This window comes from Psittacula echo, assembly GCF_963264785.1.
Source record: "Psittacula echo genome assembly, chromosome: 20".
In the NCBI taxonomy this organism is placed as follows: Eukaryota; Metazoa; Chordata; class Aves; order Psittaciformes; family Psittacidae; genus Psittacula; species Psittacula echo.
The window spans coordinates 1,375,667-1,395,556 of NC_137756.1; the positions used below are offsets into that span (position 1 = coordinate 1,375,667).

A 19,890-nucleotide genomic window follows, 5' to 3' on the forward strand; every position below is an offset into this window, starting at 1 on the left:
CGTGTATCTTCTACTGCATCACTGCTTTTGCAGACTGAAATGTTAGTAACTCTAGAGCAAGGATGTATGTGTCACTACATTACACTGATAAAGTATTACTGAAGTTATCAGTAAACCACAGCTTGGAGGCTGCTAAGCGATATCAGGACTGTAACACAGACCCCCAAAAGGACAAGCACAAGATCAGAGCAGAGGCCTAAAAGTTGCAAAGAATGGGATGACAACAGGGTCCCAGAGCTATAACTTGTAAAATAAAATCATAGAATAGTTAGGGTTGAAAAGGACCTTAAACAACACACTGGTGTTCAATTACGCTTGCTAAAGGAATACAACTTTAAAATATGGATAAAAGTGAGCTTAGGGATAAAAAGAAATGTGACATATCCATATCCATATCCAAGATATGTAAAAAACATATTACATATAACAAATTTAATTACAATATTGTGAAATATGAAAGAAAAATCAAATAAGCAAATATTTGTGCTAGTAAATGCATAAAAATGCCCCCAAATGATCTCAGAGTAAGAAGAAAGAAACCATCAACATTAAGCAAAAAGGAGGGGGAAACCATAGGTATCAACTTCATACTCCCCCACTTGAAGAACTCACAGTGCTGACAACTTATAACAAAACCTCCCTTCTCCAGGAGGACCATATGACCAGATAAGGATCAGACACTAGAGAGCTTGCATACATCAGTATCATTACTAGGAATGAGCTTGTATAATCAGATAATTTGCATTGTATGCGCTGGTATCATTACAATTGGGCCAATAATAATTCTTTCAGTAGGCTGTTAGGATTTAAGCTGAACTAACAACAAATCCTTGGCATTGCTTATTGGGTGTATTTCTTTCCCCACATAGCTGCAGAAGGTCTTTGGTCAGATAGCCCAGCCTTGAGAACTGGCTGAACACAGGATGGCAGAACTGATGATTGCTCAAGCAGGTCCAGCCTTCTGTTTTAATATAACCAAGAAGCAATTCACAGCAACATTCCCTTGCCTCAGTTAGATATGAACCTTTCAGGAGGTAATTTGCCCTTGATTAAGAATCACTAGGAAATTAATAAAAACAGTAATTAACTAATAACAGAAAACTTGTTACTGAATGGAAATGTACCCAAATCTCAGTCTACACTCTTAGAGGCAGAAAGAAGTTATTCAGGAAAACTGACAGCATCCTTTTTTACCTTTCCTTTCCAATAACAGCATTCAGGATAGAAATACATCCATTTTCACAATACAGGTTCTGATTAACTGGTGAGTATCCCACAAGGAAGATAGCACAGAGCACTGTGCACCTATAGCACTGAACTCTGAAATCTGAACCACTATATGCTCAAGCTTTGACAAAAATAAGAAACAGAAGCCCATAAAAAGCTATCTATCTGACACATAAATAACAGGGGCAATTAATTAGGTGGACCTTCTGTGTATCTAAGCAGAAGATAGATTTGAAAGGTCTATACTCCTCATGGGTAACGCATTGCCACAGAAAATGGAAAACAAAAGCAGAAGTTTTATCATCTCAAGGTCAATGTAACTGTGTGTTTAGGGAAGTTGGCAAAAAAAGTACCTTACTGTCTTTTCCTATAGCAAATTCAAAGAAACAAACAAAAGGACTCTTCAACTAAGAACTACCAGTGAGACCTATGAAACCCTTGTCCACTCTTCTTATAAAGCCCAGGAAAAATAATCTTATTCTGAGAACTCTCAGCCCTGCAAAAAAACCTCTTATCATCCTCAAGCACTACACAAGCATCACTAGAGCACTCCATAATTAGTAACTATTTACAGACCCGATTCTCTACTTCTGCACAATATTTATACTGTTCAGTTGAATCGGGTGTCTTTGTTGGTCTTTAGTGCCTCTGGGCTGGGGTAGGAAAAAAACCTGTAAGGAACTTGTTTTTCCTTGCCATATCCTCTCCTTTTTTTTTTTTTTTTCTTTCAAAACTGCTACAGATGATTCTCAGGAAAGGTTAGAAGAACACCTTACACAAGCAGCACTTTTTTTCCCTCCACACGTCTTGGATATATTGTTGGAATTCTCTCTCTTAATGGCATCAAAGTGACTCATTGTTTATGAAAGTTTTGAACCCATTCATCAAATTGCCAGCCCCCAAAACTGTTTCTTGCTTACTTGTGTAGGATGCAACTACACAGTCACAGAAATACTCAGAAAGCTTTAGAAAATTACTCAAGTTCCAAAGCTTATAAAGTTTGTGAACAAAACTTGTACTCTTACCTCTGCCAAATATACACATATTAAAATGTCATCTGGTTACAGGAAAAAGCACAATTCATATGACATTATATGCAGTACACAAGCTGAAAGACCTACCATCCTCACTAGTGTGCCACAAAACTAGGCTACATCAGCAAATGAATAATGGTACACTGTGTGGCGAGCACATTTGGAATTTATGCAAAGGATGGCCAAATAGGCTTCAAATAAAGACATTCAGGAGACCCATACACCATCTCTAGCTCAGACTCAGAATTATTGTATGGCTTCAGTTGCCAAAGAGAACAGCCTGTCCTTCAATCCTTTCCTGTAAAATACAGTCAGTGTAAAGCAGCTGCCATGAAAAACATTGTACAGTACCAATACCTGATCTGATTTCTGATTTGAGTACATTTAGAAACAGTTGCAATCTGCATGACCCACTTCGTGTTGTCTTATTACAGAGGCACAGAGATTATTAGCAAAGTTGTAGACCAGCACTAACTTAAGGCAGGAGAATGGCTCACAGTTTCGTCATTCGAAACATTTCTTCAGATGGAGTGTGTCGTGGTTTAAGCCCCGGCTGTAAATTAGAACCACGCAGTCTACTTCCCCCCCACCCCCCAGAGGGATGAGGAGGAGAATCGAAAGAATGCAACTCCCTCTGGTTGAGATAAGAACAGTCCAGTAACTAAGGTATAACACAAATCACTACTGCTGCCACCAATAATAATAACGATAAGAGAAATAACAAGGGAAGAGAATACGATACTGCCCGCCGGAAAAGAGCCCGACCGAAAAGAGGACGTGCCCTTCTGGGTAGCTCCCAGTTACATCCCTGGGCATGACGTGCTGTGGTATGGAATACCTCTTTGGCTAGTTTGGGTCAGGTGTCCTGTGCCTGCTTCCTCCCGGCTTCTCCTCCTCCCTGGCAGAGCATGAGACTCACAAAGTCCTTGGTCAGTCTAAACATCTGTGTTATCAGCTCTGTTCCCAGGCCAAAAGTCAAAAACACAGTGCTGCAACAGCTACTAAGAAGGAGAAAAACTGACTGCTACTGCTGAACCCAGGACAGAGTGAAAAACATGGGACCTTTTCCAGGACTATTTATCATCTCACCATTCTGCAAAGGCAGCACAAAAGCCCAGTTCGTGCTGCAAAACCTGCACCTGGACTCGGTAAGAACTTCCCAAATTTTGAAGAATCAGGTTCCTGGGCAAGCTGCTAGCAAAAACCTGAAGCTGTTTCTTGATCCCACTGCCCAAATTAGAGCTATTTGTATTAAAAGAAATAACGTGCTAAAAAATCATTGAAGATGGAATTAAAGTCATAGCTACTTGGTTTTAATAAATTGGTTACAAATTATACAGTGTTTTCTATTCTGATCAAGTCTTATAGCACTTAACTGCATAGAGATAAACTGAATGTAGCTATGCCTTGAACTAGCATCTTATCCTAGGCTTTTTGCACTTTCTTCTCTAAAATTTAAGAAGAGCAACCAGATCCTGAGTGAAAAATTGCAAATGGCTGTCTTTGTGAAAGAAAACCATCTTTTTTACTGATAGCCTTCCAAAATGCGTACTAACAATTCCTCTGAGAAATTGACAATAAAAAACAAAATATAAGGAATGCTTAAGTCATTTTGCATTATTTTAAATACCCTTTGTACTTAAAATTGTACACTTTAAAATTTTATAGTGTTAAAAGCTCAAGCTTTCATTCAATGGTTCAAAGATGGTGAATTGTAAGCACAAAATAACTGAAAACCTAAATTTGTATCCTTGGCTTCACAGCCGAAATTCAGAGCCTTTCCTGAAACACAGTGTGTACACAGCTGCACCTGACACAAGCACAAAGTGGGTCTATTCATCAAATGCATGCACATTTAAGCAGTGAAAGTCCCCAGTTCTCACAACTGAAACCAGATCGAGTGTTTAGCGGTCTCACACCCTTACAAGCAGAGATATTAGTACAGCTCCAACTTGCTCTCCTCTTTTAACAGACATTATAGAACAAATCTCGTGTGCTTACAAAGATTACATGACACACTGATGCTATGAACTTGCACTTCTGCCTGGGGCAGTAACACTAACAATAAATCATTCAATTTGAAATTTCTACTGACCCTCAAGACTCCAGTTGGCATTCTGCATGCAGCATATCTTCAGTCTGTATTTGGATTCCTGCTCAGTGCCAGGGAAACCATTGCCTCTCCCATTTCCACTCTGGAGGAATTCTCCAGCCATTGACATGTTACAGAAGACCTTAACTATCCACCACCTGCAACTAAATTTCCAATGGGATATACAATTTAGGAAAGACTAAGTCATGTTACTTTTAATGCTCACTCACATTTAAATTTGTTGATACTTCCTTTTGTACATCTCCTCAATTATTTCTAGTCTTTTGTAATGGCCCCCTGAATTTGGTTTATAATTGAAATGCCTTCCATCTTCTCCTAAAGTTAATGGGAAAACCTGGTCTTTCTAGTCCCTGCTCTTTGGAGAGACAAAGTCGGCAGCTTGGGTTTTCAGACTCAGCCCAAATGGAATGAAAATGAAACTAATTCATACTGGTATTAATAGTTTTGCCTTTCACTCTTGTAGTGAAACTGTTAATTACACCCTCTTAACAGAGTTTATTATACTTCAGAGTCAATGGCCTGAAACTAAACAATTTATTGGCCTCTCTCAGTTACTGTGCTTCCCACACTATTGTAACTTCACCATCCTCCAGGTCAGCGGGTGACAAACTTAGATGCTAGAGCACATCAGAGTAGACTTCAGGAAAAAAAAAAAAAAAAAATCCACACCAAAACTCTCACCAAATTACACCAAAAATTCACATCAAACCCTCCCAAATAATATTTTGCTAATGCACACTGGAAGGAAAAGCACTGCCTTTAACTTGCATTTTCTTCAATGTGATCTGATTAGTGCTGGTGTCATTGTACCATTCATACGCTGACATATATACGCTGACACATATACAGAAACCAGTGATTTCTGGTGACTCTAAATTGACAGAGGGGAGACTGAGATGAGATCTTAGAAAGAAGTTCTTCCCTGTGAGGGTGCTGAGGCGCTGGCACAGGGTGCCCAGAGAAGCTGTGGCTGCCCCATCCCTGGCAGTGTTCAAGGACAGGTTGGATGGGGCTTGGAGCAACCTAATCTAGTGGAAGGTGTCCCTGTCTGTGGCAGGGGGTTTGGAACTGGATGAGCTTTAAGGTCTCTTCCAACGCAAGCCATTCTATCATTCTATGACTCATGTACTCAAATACAGACAGTAGTATTTTTCCTTACTCAAAACGTATCTTTCTTACAGCAACGAATTCTGCATTGTAACAACTGCTTTTTTTCCTTTCGCAGGTCCTGGAGTTGAGGACCACACCTGCACCACTTTGTTCATTAATGAAATACACCCACTCTTAGACATTGGCAGCTGTTTGGCAGTGCACACCAATTACACTGAACAGTGAGGATGGGAAGAGAAGAAGCTATGATCATCAGCTGAAGCTTCAGGAGGGCATTAATGTAACAGAATCTAACTATCTGCCTGGATTTTGGCCAGTGCCCGACTTGAGTTACCACCCTCACTCCTAAGAAAGCACTCTGGGAAATTCAATTATCATAGTGGTCAGGATCTCAGTTTTGTACCTCGAAGGCAGCAACTCCTGCAACATAATTATATCACTCCAATCTCAACTCAAAGGAAAAAGTGTTGAAGTACCTGTTGAAGTACCATCATGTCCTGTAGCACACAAATGCTAATTAGTGGTTTTCTTTTAGAAATTGCTAGATGCTCTAGTCCTCCACAGTGTGAAGTGTGATGAGAGCACCGTGGTATACCTAATAAATCACTTTACTGTATAACCCGATTTCTTTAATGAAGAGCAAATACCTGAGCCTTAGCAAAGCAGGAGCCCCAGGCGTGCACTGCAGTCTGAAATAGTAGATTTGATTGTGTGTGTTCTCTTTGAACCAGGAAGCACTGACCCACCACTAGTCATTGGAGACTGCTTCTGTCAGGGGCCAACGCTAAGAGTCAACTTTGTGTCAGAGTTCAAAACCACAGAAGAGAGGAATTGCAAGTGCATTATGGGAGAATAACCAGTAGAAGTATAGCTTTCATAACGGACTAACTTTTAAAAGATAACAAGAGCTGTGAAGGTGTCAGGTCAGAAGAGCCAGCACAATTAACATACACTAGGCTTCAATCTACTGGGAGGGGAAAAAGCAGGATTTATTCTGGACAATTACAAGTTAACAAATGTAAGCGTCAGTTCCTCTGTAAAGCACCTGTGAAAGTGTACTAAAAGTCACAACCTCTTACAGCTTCTGTCACAGTAGACAACACACTATCATTATTATATATTTCAATCAATTTTATTATCAATGACAGCAGTTACAAATGCACAAGAAAATGTTCTCCTTAGCAGACTTCTAAGCTGTTTACTTGGCAGAAATCCTCTGTGCCCCAAGAAATGACTAGTATTTTAGATTCTTATTATGAGCCCCTAATCAGGGCATCTGCCATTGCAGAGAGCCCAGCAGCCTCCTGTCTATCGACAGCTGCTTCCCGTGAGAAGTGGAGCTCTCCTCTCAGTGACTGCCAGGGCAGGCAGGTATTGCTCCCTCCCTGACCTCACTGCCTGACCTTGTTTTCTTCACTCTGACTCCCCATTAAATCCAGATCTTGCATAGCATGCAGAGCCATTAACTTGCTTGTGTGAGGCTCACTCCAGCAGCTAAACAAGCTTGGAAATGGGCTTCTTCTTTTCTTTTCTTCCACTAAAATAAATAAATATATAGAACAAAAAATTGGGTTGGCTTTGCCTTGGACAGGGCTTTGAGCAGCCTGGTCTAGTGGAAGGTGTTCCTGCCCATGGCAGAGGGTTGGAACTGGATGAGCTTTAAGGTCTTTTCCAACCCAAACCAGTGATTCCATGTTTCAATATGCAGACTACTTGAACCCTGTTATTCTCATCTGCCTACCTAACAATAAATGACAGATCAAACATCTCCAATTCAGATGGCAACTTGAGGGATTTGCAAAGATGTCTGTCTTCCCCATGCACACCCATATAAGAAGGGACAGAAACCCCTTTGTCATGGTGAATCTCCGTTGTACGATGACTAACCAGTGAAGCTAAATTAAATGGGGACATTAACCTGGAATTTTACACTTTTCTTATGCTGAGAGAAGAAAAAGTTTCCAAACCCAGCACTTTCTAATACACGAACTTTCCTCTTCACTATTGCTTAACAAAAAGTACATTCATTTAGCCTCATTGATATTCCTGTTAATTGAGGCAGTGAGATGAGTTGTTAGCTATTCTAGATTCCCTTTGTCCATAGCCACGCAGGTATGCAGAGCCAAAGCAAGACATCCAAACAGTGCTTGAAAAGAAAATCTGCTACCTGCAGAATTATTTGTGAAGACTAGCTGTGTGCTGGGTTCAGCTGTAGCAGTCGTTTTTCTCCTTAGTAGCTGGTGCAGTGCTGTGTTTTCAACTTCAGCCTGAGAACAGTGCTGATAACACACTGATGCTTTGAGTTGTTGCTAAGTAATGCTTACTCTGATAAAGGACCTTTCAGTCTCATGCTCAGCCAGTGAGGAGGTGCACGGGAAGCTGAGAGGAAGCAGAGACAGGACACCTGACCCAAAGTAGCCAAAGGGGTATTCCATATCACAGCACGTCATGTCCAGTATAGACACTGGGGGGAGTTACCCAGAAGGCTCAGATTGCTGCTCGGGTAGGGCTGGGTATCAGTCAGCAGGTGGGGAGCAACTGTATTCTCTCCTCTTGTTATTTCCCGTATCATTATTATTATTGGTGGTAGCAGTAGCAGGTTTGCATTATACCTTAGTTACTGAACTGTTGTTATTTCAACCTGTGTGATTTACATTCTTTCATTTCTCCTCCCCATCCCTCTGGGAGCTGGGGGGAAGAAGAGGGTGGAGTGAGCAGATGTGTGGTTCTGAGTTACCGGCTGGGCTTAAACCACGACAGTTCTTTATGGCACCCAACGTGGGGCACGAAGGGTTGAGATAATGACAGATCTGACCAGAGTGTGTCTAATCATATTTGTCATAAGCATGTATTTTTTCTGATTAATAGTCACTCATTATAATGTTAATTTATTTGCTCTTGGAGTTGTTGTGCTTAATCTCAGAGTGTCAGCATGTCATACCTTACTTGCAGTCAGTATGTGCTGTTTTAAAGTTTATCGGCTTTGGGGCCTAGGCTAAGGTTCTTGTTTCACTGTACTTCATAGTAATGACTTGTAATACAGTAGACTCCTTGATCATGGAACTGAGCAGGTATGTATTCTCAGTGTGGTTATCACCTCTATACTATGGGAGGCATGTGAAGGGAATTTTTAACAATTACACATCTTTTTCCTTCCCTTGGGGTTTCAACATATGGAGGACATATTCCTGCACACCGCTCCCCCACTAGGTCATTTAAAGTAGGAGTCAATTCTGGAAAAGTTAAAGATCTTGAATATCCTTTCAATATTCTTGAAAGCATCCTGCTCTTTTTGCTGGGAACAAGATTGTTGCTGCATATGCTCTCAATGTTTTGCGTATGGCGTGACCACCCTGAGAACGCTCGATCTTGTCCAATCTCAGAAGTTAAGCAGGGTATGGCTCAGGTGTTGTATATGGTTAAACAACTATTTAAGAATACTACAAAAAGATCTTCCCCAAGGCGGGACAGTCATGAGTGGCAGGGTGTTTGGGATCATATGGGCAAGCACTTAAGCCAGTGGGCGACTCCGGTGCTTTGGAATTTCACTCCTGAACAAATGTGGAATCCAGAAAAATTAGAACACTTAGACTAGGTGTGCTGTCGTCCTGGCAATACCATAGAGGGACAAGTCACTGCAGTGTGCTGAGGCTTGGCCTGCACCTATAGAGCCCTGTTCTGTAAGGAGCAAGAAAAAGATGTCCGTGGATCTGATGGCAAACCAACAGACAAAGCAGCTACTCCAACTCCAAGTACAGCAGCTACACCAACCCCAGTGACAAGCACAGCAGCTACTTAAACCCTGACAGCAACAGACAACACAGCTACTCAACCCCCAATCACACCAACCCTGACAACAGACACTGCAGGCACTCCAAACCCAGTGACAGACACTGCAGATAAACCAAAGGACCAATCCGTGCCAGTATCAGTTGCCCCTATAAGCAAGGGGAAAAGCAAACAGCCACAAAGAACAACCTGTGCAGTGAAGAAAGATGAAGACCCAATGAGTGTACTAGAGGGGACGCCATCTGAATGAGAATTATTACTATAGGAATCAGAGGAAGGCAAAGAGGTAACTTCATGATCCCAGACCTCGACCAAGCTGCAGAATATGAAAAAAGATTTCAGCTGTCTTCCAGGGGAGCACATCGTCGCATGGTTGCTTTGATGCTGGGACAATGAGGCTGACAGTCATGAATTAGACAGTAGGGAAGCCAAGCAGCTGAGATCACTTGCTACGGAAGGAGGAATTGACAAAGAGATTGCAAAAGAGAAATGAGCCCTCAGCCTTTGGAGGTGGCTCCTGGCAGCTGTGAAGGAAAGGTTTCCCTACAAGGGTGATGATATGTGTCGCTCAGGCAAGTGGACAGTGATAGAGAAAAGCATCCAGTCCCTGAGGGAATCAGCCATTCTAGAGATCATCTATTGTAGGTTGGATGCTGGTAATGCATCCGTAGAGCCAGATCAAGTTGAATGTACACAACCCATGTGGCAGAAACTGACATGGAGTGCACCATTATCATATGACAACTCATTGTTATCAATGACCTGGAGTGAGGTAGCACCACCAACAGTGGATGAATTGTCAACTCTGAGATTTCAAAGACAATCTCACCCCTTCCATCATTTCAGCTATGGAAAAACTCCTGACCCAGGAGTTCAAACAATTGAGAGACGATCTATCCGATCTATCCAGTTCCACCTGCATTGACTTCTGTCTCAGCCACAAACAGAAGGCGCTCTATTGCTCAAGAGAGAAGATACAGGAGGTAGACGCCACAGGCCAACCTGTGGTTTTATCTGCAGGATCACAGAGAAGACACGAGAAAGTGGGATGGAAAACCTATCTCAGCTCTGCAGGAACGGGTGTGTGAATTGAAGAGGAAAACAATAGTCAAGGATGGTTGCTGCTCCAGTCTTCAGTGAGCAGCTTCCCAGATGGAATGGAAGAGCTGATTTTACTCCAACTCCTGTGATAAGGAATTCTAATCCCTTTCATTTAACATTTTATCTACCATTATTTAAGTAAAATATCCCCCACCTCATCGTCATAAGGCTCACCATCTTAAGGCTGCCCAGCTCTCACCATTGCAAATCTTACTGCTCATCTGTTACGACAGCTTTGCTTGGACAGCCTCTCCTTCTCACTCTGTTTTTTTTTTATTTAAGAAAGAAAGAAAAAGGATCCTAAAATAGTCTTGGTTATAGCATATGCCTTGCAGGAATCCTGGCATGGGGTGGATGGACATCTGTTTCAGGCCTGACCTACTTCTAAGCATCTGAACACAAAAATCTCCTTGCAAATACTCGCTGTAGAGTGGGTGGTTTTTAGCTGTTAATTCCCCACTGATTTTGCCTTCCCCTCAGAAGCCTTCTTTTCTCTTTGAGATCTGAGCTGAGCTCAGTTATATTGGGTTTGGCCATTTAAAGATGTTGGCAGTGTCACTAAGGAGTAACTCCAAGTACAGCTTCCAACTGTGCAAAGCAAACACCAAGTGCTTAATGAAGAGGATTTAGCCTCTGTAGGCAAAGCACATGTGAGACAGGTGAGGAGCATATAACCCTAAGAGGTAGACTATAGTAATTTATCTTGGATGGTACTTTTAATATATGTATCATTATACAATATGTAACTTTTAACCAACCTTACATAATACACTGATGCTAGGAAAATATACCAATTGGGGTATTTCTTAGAAATCATAGAATCATAGAATAGTTAGGGTTGGAAAGGACCTTAAGATCATCCAGTTCCAACCCCCCTGCCATGGGCAGGGACACCCCACACTAAACCATGTCACCCAAGGCCTCATCCAACCTGGCCTTGAACACCACCAAGGATGGAGCATTCACAACCTCCCTGGGCAACCCATTCCAGTGCCTCACCACCCTCACAGTAAAGAATTTCTTCCTTATATCCAATCTAAACTTCCCCTGTTTCAGATCTTGTAACTACAGGCAGAAATCAGGGAAGAAAATAAACCAACCCACATCAACAATGTGTTGTACTTAGCATCAAAACAAAGGAAAACAAGAAAGATTCATTAAGCAAGAAATGAGTCTTGAGAAGTGACAGAAGGAGAGGTGGTAGCAGCCTCTGTCTCATGAAACAGAAGGAAAACCATTCATGTTAGTTCAATGTTTGCTTAGCAAGAGAGTGAACACAATGAAGGATGAATATGATAAGCATCATCTCAATGCTTCATTCACTTAGTTTTTTCCTCATTTGTCCTATTTGTGAGCTCATTTTCAAATCAACATAGCCTCTCATTTTTTATTATACCTAGTGACAGCAATGTTTCATACCACATCTTTTGTCCATGATGCAAAGACTACTGATAAGGTTGGATATAAGGAATAAGATCTTTACTGTGAGAGTGATGAGGCACTGAAACAGGTTGTCCAAGGAAGTTGTGAATACTCCATCCCTGACAGTTTTTAAGGCCGGTTTGGACAGAGTCTTGGGTGACATGGTTTAGTGTGTGGTGTCCCTGCCCATGGCAGGGGGTTGGAACTGGATGATCTTAGGGTCCTTTCCAACCCAAACTATTCTATGATTAGAATAACCTCAAGTGTCCTTAAACAAGTGTCCTGCTCTTGCAATGCTCACTGCAACCAGTGTGCCTCCACCAAAGCCCCATTTGACCAAGGGGACAAGTGGCTTTTCTTGCAGCCAGGAGAGGGAGAGCAGTCACTTTAAGGGAGGAAGATGCACAGAGTTGAGAAGACCTGATCCTTAAGGGAGTCTGTGATAATGATCTCTAACCTCTGGTACTGCTGTAACCCTTTGTCAGTGTCCGATTGGAGAAAACCCTAGTGCCAGACCCTGTTTTGTTCATGATCCCAAAAGTGAAATAAAGACGTAAACAAGGTCAAGTACTGTAATCGGTTAGTTGGTTTATTACAGAAAGATAATTATTATAAAAAAGGGAAATTATTTTAGCAAGGATTCAGGGTGCAGAATGAGAGAGACGGTCACCACTATGGACCCAACGGTGTTCCGGGGATGCGTCATCCTCAGTGGTGGGAGTCTTTCAGGGTTCGTAGCCGGTATCGGAGCAAGTGTCCCCCAAGAGTCCATATCAGAGGTTTGTCCTCGTGGAGGTGTTTTTCTGGAGTTGTCCTCGTGGAGGTGTTCTTCTGGAGTTATCCCCTTGAAGGTACCCCTGGAGGTGTCCTGATGGAGATGCCCTTGGGGCAATGTCTCATGGAGGGTGTCCCTCAGGGTCTGTAGTAGTCATTGGTGGAGAGTGTCCTCACAGAGGTGTCCGCCTGAGGTCATCCTCATGGCAATGGCTCCCTTCAAGATTACCTTTTCCCCGTTTTATAATGAGTTGGGGGGAGTACCTCTGTTCTTCATGTCACGTAATACACATTCCTGGTGGACCAGTTTCCCTGGTCTTGCAGCCAGCTCTTCAACTGCATGTGTCTGCAGCAATTCTTGGGATATTGGGCAGCAATTCCTCACACCAGTCCTCGAGGTAATGGATAAAAGTCTTAGCTCAGCTGTTTCCCACTCATCCTTCAGGCAATGGATGGTAGAGTCCCAGTTCAGCTCCTCACACCCTTCTCCCAGGCAACAGATATTGGAGTCTTAATTCCTCTTACCCATCTCTGAGACAATGGATTGGTGGAATTCCATCTCAGCTTCTCATACCAATCTTTGAGACAATGGACAGTGGAGTCTGATTTCAGATCAGTCTTTCACACCCTTCTCTTCCATGCTATTGCTGTGAGTCTCTTGTTTTTTTCCCTAGCTGTCGTGGTTTAAACCAGCTGGCAAGTCAGCCATGCAGTTTCTACGCTCTCCCCCCCGCCTTCTGGAGGGATGGGGAGGAGAATTGAAAGAGTGTAACTCCCACAGGCTGAGATAAGAACAGTCCAGTAACTAAGGTATAACACAAATCACTACTGCTACCGCCAATAATAATAATGATAAAGGAAATAACAAGGGAAGAGAATATGATACCACCCGCCAAAAACAAGCCCGACCAAGCAGAGAGTGCCCTTCTGGGTAACTCCCAGTTACATCCTGAGCATGATGTGCTGTGGTATGGAATACCTCTTTGGCTAGTTTGGGTCAGGTGTCCTGTCTCTGCTTCCTCCCGGCTTCCCCTCCTCCCTGGCAGAGCATGAGACTCACAAAGTCCTTGGTCAGAGTAAACATTCTGACCAGCAACTGAAAACATTGGTTTTATCAGTACTGTCCCCAGACCGAAAGTCAAAAACACAGCGCTGCACCAGCTACTAAGAAGGAGAAAAAGTGACTGCTGCTGCTGAACCCAGGACACTAGCACTAATTAAAAGCAATTTGTAGGCAAATATATTTCTCTTTAGTTATAAATCATGCAATGCAATGAGATCCAGTACCAGATGTGAACATACAGCTGGCAGTGAAAGCAAGCACTTAACAGCTATGTAAAAATACACAAAAAAGTTGGTTAAAAATAAACTAATAAAAATCAGAATTAAAGAAGGTGGAGGTTTTAATTTAATATGTCCCTTTAATGATCTTGAATTTCAGTACTGGAAAAGGGAAGGTAGGGCACAGGTGCAGAGCTAGCTTTCTGTGTTCTCTCTTGGTATCATTAGGTATATCAAGACTGTGTATCAAGACAACAGCAGTAAGTCATATGAGAGAAGTCTGGCATTTAAAAGCAGCAGCACTAATCATGAATGAACCTGAATCAATATTAGTTATTTTTTATATTACAGTATACCGTGGTTCTAATTTAAGAAAATTAGAATTTGTAGGTTCTAATTTAAGAAAATATCCACAATGATGTTGGAACAGACAATTCAAGGAACAAGGATGCCTGGAAGAGGGAGACATTATCACTAGACTGCCTGTATTTATACTATCTTCTGCAGGTGGAATAGCTTAAAAAAAAAAAAAAATAAAAGAAATCATTCAACCAAAAGACATCAACACCTGCAATCATTTCACGCTGAAGCAGTTCTTCTATCACATATGGGGACTTTGGGAAGAACTGAAAGGTCCTTTACAGAATAATTCAGGTTTGTCACAAGGATGTTTGCCCAGGGAGGTTGTGAATGCTCCATCCCTGGCAGTGTTCAAGGCCAGGCTGGATGAGGCCTTGGGTGACATGGTTTAGTGTGGGGTGTCCCTGCCCATGGCAGGGGGGTTGGAACTGGATGATCTCAAGGTCCTTTCCAACCCTGACTATTCTATGATTCTATGATTCTATGAAACAAGCACAACTGAAAGCACAGTGAGGAGCTAGGGGGCATTAATGGAATAACAGTGCAAGGCATCCTTGTAGTGAAGGAAAAGGCTCAGCTGAATCCAAAATACAAACAAAAGCTGTCCAGCTAGAACCACCACAGTTCAAACCCCAGAAGCCAACCACAAACAGAAGGGGCTTTGCAGATAAATGGTTCCAAGTATTCATTAGCTGAATGTGGAAAAAAATCAGAAAACCACAAGTTCATATTTGAGACTGCTGAATGTTCCTAGAGAGCTTTAGGAACCTGTAGACGTTTCTGTACAAGCTGCTACTGAGCTGCAGTTAAAATTATTGTTTCTACAGTAGTGTTAGTCTGTGTTAAGAAACCATTGTCCTCTGCTCAAGGCATACTACCTCTCCTTAGACATACCATAAGTTCACCCCTGGCTCTGTAGAGGTCCCAGGTTCCTACTGCATGCAGCTTGAAAAGCCTGGAAGAAAAATAGAATCTCTGGAGGGAAACCCGCTACCACTTTTATATAGTTGGTATGTCTCGTGGCACCTCTTCACAACAGGCAACGCAGATGGCAATGCTGTTTCACCAACAGGGTAGAGCCACCACTAAAAAAAGAACAAGATTTTTCTGAAATGAATGAAGGACGGGTTTTGCACTGATCAGCAAAGACTGCAATAATTACCATGAGCTGTACTGGGGCTTGTACTGAAAAGGTTGCACAGTTCTTTCCAGTGAAGAACAAATTCTCACATATAAACCAGCATATACAAGCTGTAGGGCATAAGATATAATTACAGCATTGCTCCTAAGGAAAAAAAAAATTGCTCTGAAACTTTTTTCTGGTAGGAAATAGGAAACTGTAAGATGATTTTTGCAGCATCAGGCAGGGAGTACTAATCACTCATATGCACCGCTTAATTCTTTTTAGCAAATTAAATGATGTTAACGTCATAAAAAATTATTCACCTTGAGAGGTTAGTTAAATATATTACTAGCAACATATTATTTTCTCCTTCATTTTAAGAAAATATAAAACTTCACTGTAAATACCTTTTTTTTTATTTTTCCCCTATGATCAATGACAGCTCAAAAACATGGAGTAACAAAATGCTTTTCATATTATTCATTAAATTAAGCGTAAGTAAGTGACTTAATTTATATTCTACTTGATTACTTTCAGGACAGCAATGGAACTGCATTTGGAATTTCTGAAAACTATAGGAAAGATATCCTCTTGATTGGGTTGAACCCTGCAGCCATAATAACGCTTAAATTAACTTTGTGAGATTGATGCTGTTAAAGAATGACTGATTTCTTCCAGATAACTGTCTAGCTGATCTATAGCCTAATGCAACAAAGATGTTAAAGTGTTTAAAATGTTTTAGTTTTCTTTTTTTTTTTATTTCAAAGGAGCACAAAGCCTATTGCAATGCTCTGCTTCCAGAACATGTAGTGACAGGAAAAGGGGGAATGGCTTCAAGCTAGAAGAGGGTAGATTTAAATTAGACATTAGGAAGAAGTTCTTCATTATGAGGGTGCTGAGGCGCTGGCAGAGGTTGCCCAGAGAAGCTATGGCTGTCCCATCCCTGGCAGTTTGGAGGCCAGGTTGGAGGAGGCTTTGAGCAACTGGGTCTAGTGGGAGGTGTCCCTGCCCATGGCAGGGGGTTGGAACTGGATGAGCTTTAAGGTCCCTTCCAACCCAAACCAGTCTGTGATTCCATGAACTGCTGGAAAACTTCTGCCACTGAGGTAGGAAGAGCATTTAACAGTAGCACCTGTAAATAGCTCTATCTCACTCAGTAAAATCAGATTACTAAAAAAACCAAAAAAACACATGACATGAAGTTCCCTGAAAAATTAAGCAATTCTGAGCGAACCTGCAGTGCCGCATATGGCGCCTACTCCCCTTTTCACCAAAGTATGTGAAGAGGAATATTTTTTCTTTATAATATCAGTAGAAACAAACAAACACACACAAAAAAACCCCAGAACCAAAAATCCACTCCAGAAAAGTTAAAACTTCACGTTTTAATCTGAGGAATCAATAGTTTCATTCGTCAGTAACATTACTGAAAATTATTAGTTTGCGCAAACAATCATCCATTCAGTTTTTTCTACTGGAAAACTAGAAACTTTTGCCTGATTTCCTACCAGGGAGATTCAAGTTGTGGAGGTACAGGGAGGAAGAGGATGGCTTTTTCACTAAACACAAAGCCTCACGCAAACACAGACACACAGTCCCCTACACAGAAGATGGAGAGGTAGGACTTGGTGCCTCGCTCACCATCTCCTGTCTAAAGGCCTCAGAAAACTAGAATAACTATACGAACCACTGGAAACAAGTCCCTGTTCAGTCTCACACCTGACCTCAGTTTCAAAATCAATTTTTCATCAGTATTGAACAGAGGAATGAACACGGCAGCGTTCAGGTTCTCATTATTTAAAGTGCTTCAGAGCAGTTAAAAAATAATAAATTACAATCCTAAGGGAATTCAAGTGCGGAAGACTCTGCCCATCACTTTTTTCTTGCCTTCCAGCAATGAAGTGCTGCTGTGTGAACATAGCACTTGAAGCATCAGTTCCAGCTGTACTTCAACTAAAAATACGTGCATTTCATAATAAATATCTACAGGATGCAGTGAAGCTACTTGCTAATTTCTTATCTAACATATCTTTCCCTCCAGTTTCTCAAGAGACTGCTATTGCTGCTAAGGTCCCATCTCCATAGTTCTCAAAACTAAATGTAACACTCATGCTAACAAGTGTCAATTCTGGGCTAAATAAAACTATCAGTAACTGAGACGGAAGTGTTTCAGGGAGGAGCAGTGAAGGGAAGGAAAGCAGATTATTTGCTTAGGTAATACAGATATAAACCACATGGAGCAACTCACCTATGTTCACTCTGAGCAGAATTACAGGACAAGGGGAGATTCAATTAGAATGAAAAGCAATCAATCCAGACCCAGGATTTCAAGACACAGCATAATTACCGGCTAAGTGGACTAAGTGGAAATATCCTGTACGCTTATCATGTATCTTTACATTATCGTGTATCTACCTTGGAGTCAAGACGCATTGTCTTTTCCTCTGAATTATCTATATTATACATGGGAGCACTGCTTTCATGCTACCAAAGCAGAAAACACAACTTGGAGGTTGTGTGGTGATGAAAGTGGTGGTAAAACTGTAAATACCAACATTTTAAAGCTAACGCTTCTTACTGTGAGTTGATGCAGAAACTTTTCATACCACAGGTTTTTTATATGCAATGCATTTACGTAAAATCATAGACCATTTCAGAAATATATCTGCACTGAAAGAAAAAGTACTAGAGTATGTCAGATTCCCTATCCACATCTGTTGCAACGAACACTTCCCAGTAAGTCATCTCTTAAGTGTAACACAGTATTTATGTATATGCAAAATTGAGCTGATGACAATGAAATTGCACATTTATAATCATATTTTTCATCATTCCCTGCTCATTTTAGCAATTTAACTGTTTACATTTATCTTTCTTTCCATCTTAGAATTTTTGACTGTAAAACCTTCACATTGAGATTCGTTTCTAAGAAAACAGTGTGTTTTGCTTCCCAGAGCCTGAAATTTGGGCACAACTCAACTGTAATTTCCAAGCCATGTTACTTCATAGTTCTACCTGAAACCAAGTTGAAGTAGTGAGCAGATTCCTCTTACCTGTTTGTGAGCGTGATCATAAGAGTTAATGTGATTGTCGAACTCCTGGTGTTTATAGTACTGCTTGTCACAAAGTTCACAGTAGAAGTTGGCTTTAAGATCTTCCAGAGCTTTTGCTATCGTGTTTTTCTTTTCAGCATAATCCTGGAAGGGGGTAGGAAAAAGGAATTTTAGTTTTGCCTTTGATGCTGCAAATGGATTTTGTGCTCTGCAGTTAATCATATTTGTCAACATTTACACACCTCTGTAACTAAAAGCCTTCACATATTTGCTGTGTTACACTGCATGTATTTACTGTATCTGCCGGGAGGTTGAAGATTTGCACACTCCAATTTGCTATACAGTTGCTAGCTCCCCATATGGGCTCTGTTAGAGGCTAGAAGTATTTTCCCAGATTCTGTCTGCATACAAATATTTATCACGCTGAGGCTATTTTTGAGGTAATTTCTGTTCAAGACCTGCTAGGTAATACATCCAAGCAGAATAAGCATGGAGATACAAACTGCAATAAATTAGTTACTAGGCTTTTACAAGAAAGTGCATTTACTAAAAAGAAAACAGAACTCAAGGAACCCTCCTGGGTCCTTCTTGAACCCATGGAGACATGAAAACCTGAGGAACACTTTCAAAGCTGAGATGTAATGCGTATCTTCATCACTTTGTTATTTGTTATCAAGTATTAGAAGGACATACAACTCCATTTACCATACACTAGCAAAAGCATCACAAACAACCTTGCTTATCGTTTTGAGCTAATTACATAAAAGTAATATTTATTAATTACCTAAATACACTGATGATAACATGGCCTGTCCTGAAAGAGTGTGGAAATGGTCTGTCCTCTCAAATTAGTTTAATATCAGTTAAACATTGAACATGTATAACTTTAGAGCAATGACCCCTGTTTTTGATGAGTCTGTCTAGGACAGAATCACACCCTCAAACCCTAAATGCAGGAAATACTGTTTAAGAAGATAACACCCCTTTGACTTGTTTCACAAAATCTCATTGCTGCAAGCACTTTGGAACTGACCCCAAATTCTCCTTGTTTCTGTCTTCTTCCTTGTTCAGTTAGATTAAGATAAAATATGATCTCATAATCAGAACACTCAAAACTGAGATAATTTGGGGAAAAAAAAGTCCGCATTTGCTAGAAGTTTTCAGAGCTTAGGACTAGTACACTTCCAATATATTCTAGGGAGTTTAACATGGAAAAGTCAAATCTATCAGATTAGAATGTTTTCAGAATGATGTCTGTTAAAAGAAAAAGAGGTATAATAGTCATGCAATTAGAATTATATCCACAAAGCATTTATTTCAAATAGCATAGAGAGACCCTAAGGAGATACACTCCTTTAAACACTGTAAAAGTAATTTTCATAGTCTACAAAGCAATGCCACCTGGTTTTGTTTTTTTAAAACAAATCTGGTTTTGGGGGATTACCAGAACTCTGAAATATTATATATGACCTCTGTGAAGGACAAGAGCAAACATAATGGATT

The 19,890-nt window shown here is 41.0% G+C and overlaps 1 protein-coding gene across 1 annotated transcript in view; it reads right to left on the reverse strand.

Annotated features, from left to right (window-relative positions):
• The window catches only part of ZNF804A (zinc finger protein 804A), a gene marked incomplete at its 3' end in the record, with an annotated part of 171,381 nt that overhangs the window by 19,100 nt on the left and 132,391 nt on the right, over positions 1-19,890 (reverse strand). The window contains exon 2 of the mRNA XM_080632035.1: positions 18,388-18,531. Coding sequence (XP_080488161.1) covers positions 18,388-18,531 — 144 coding nt within the window. The remainder of the gene's footprint in view (positions 1-18,387; positions 18,532-19,890) is intronic.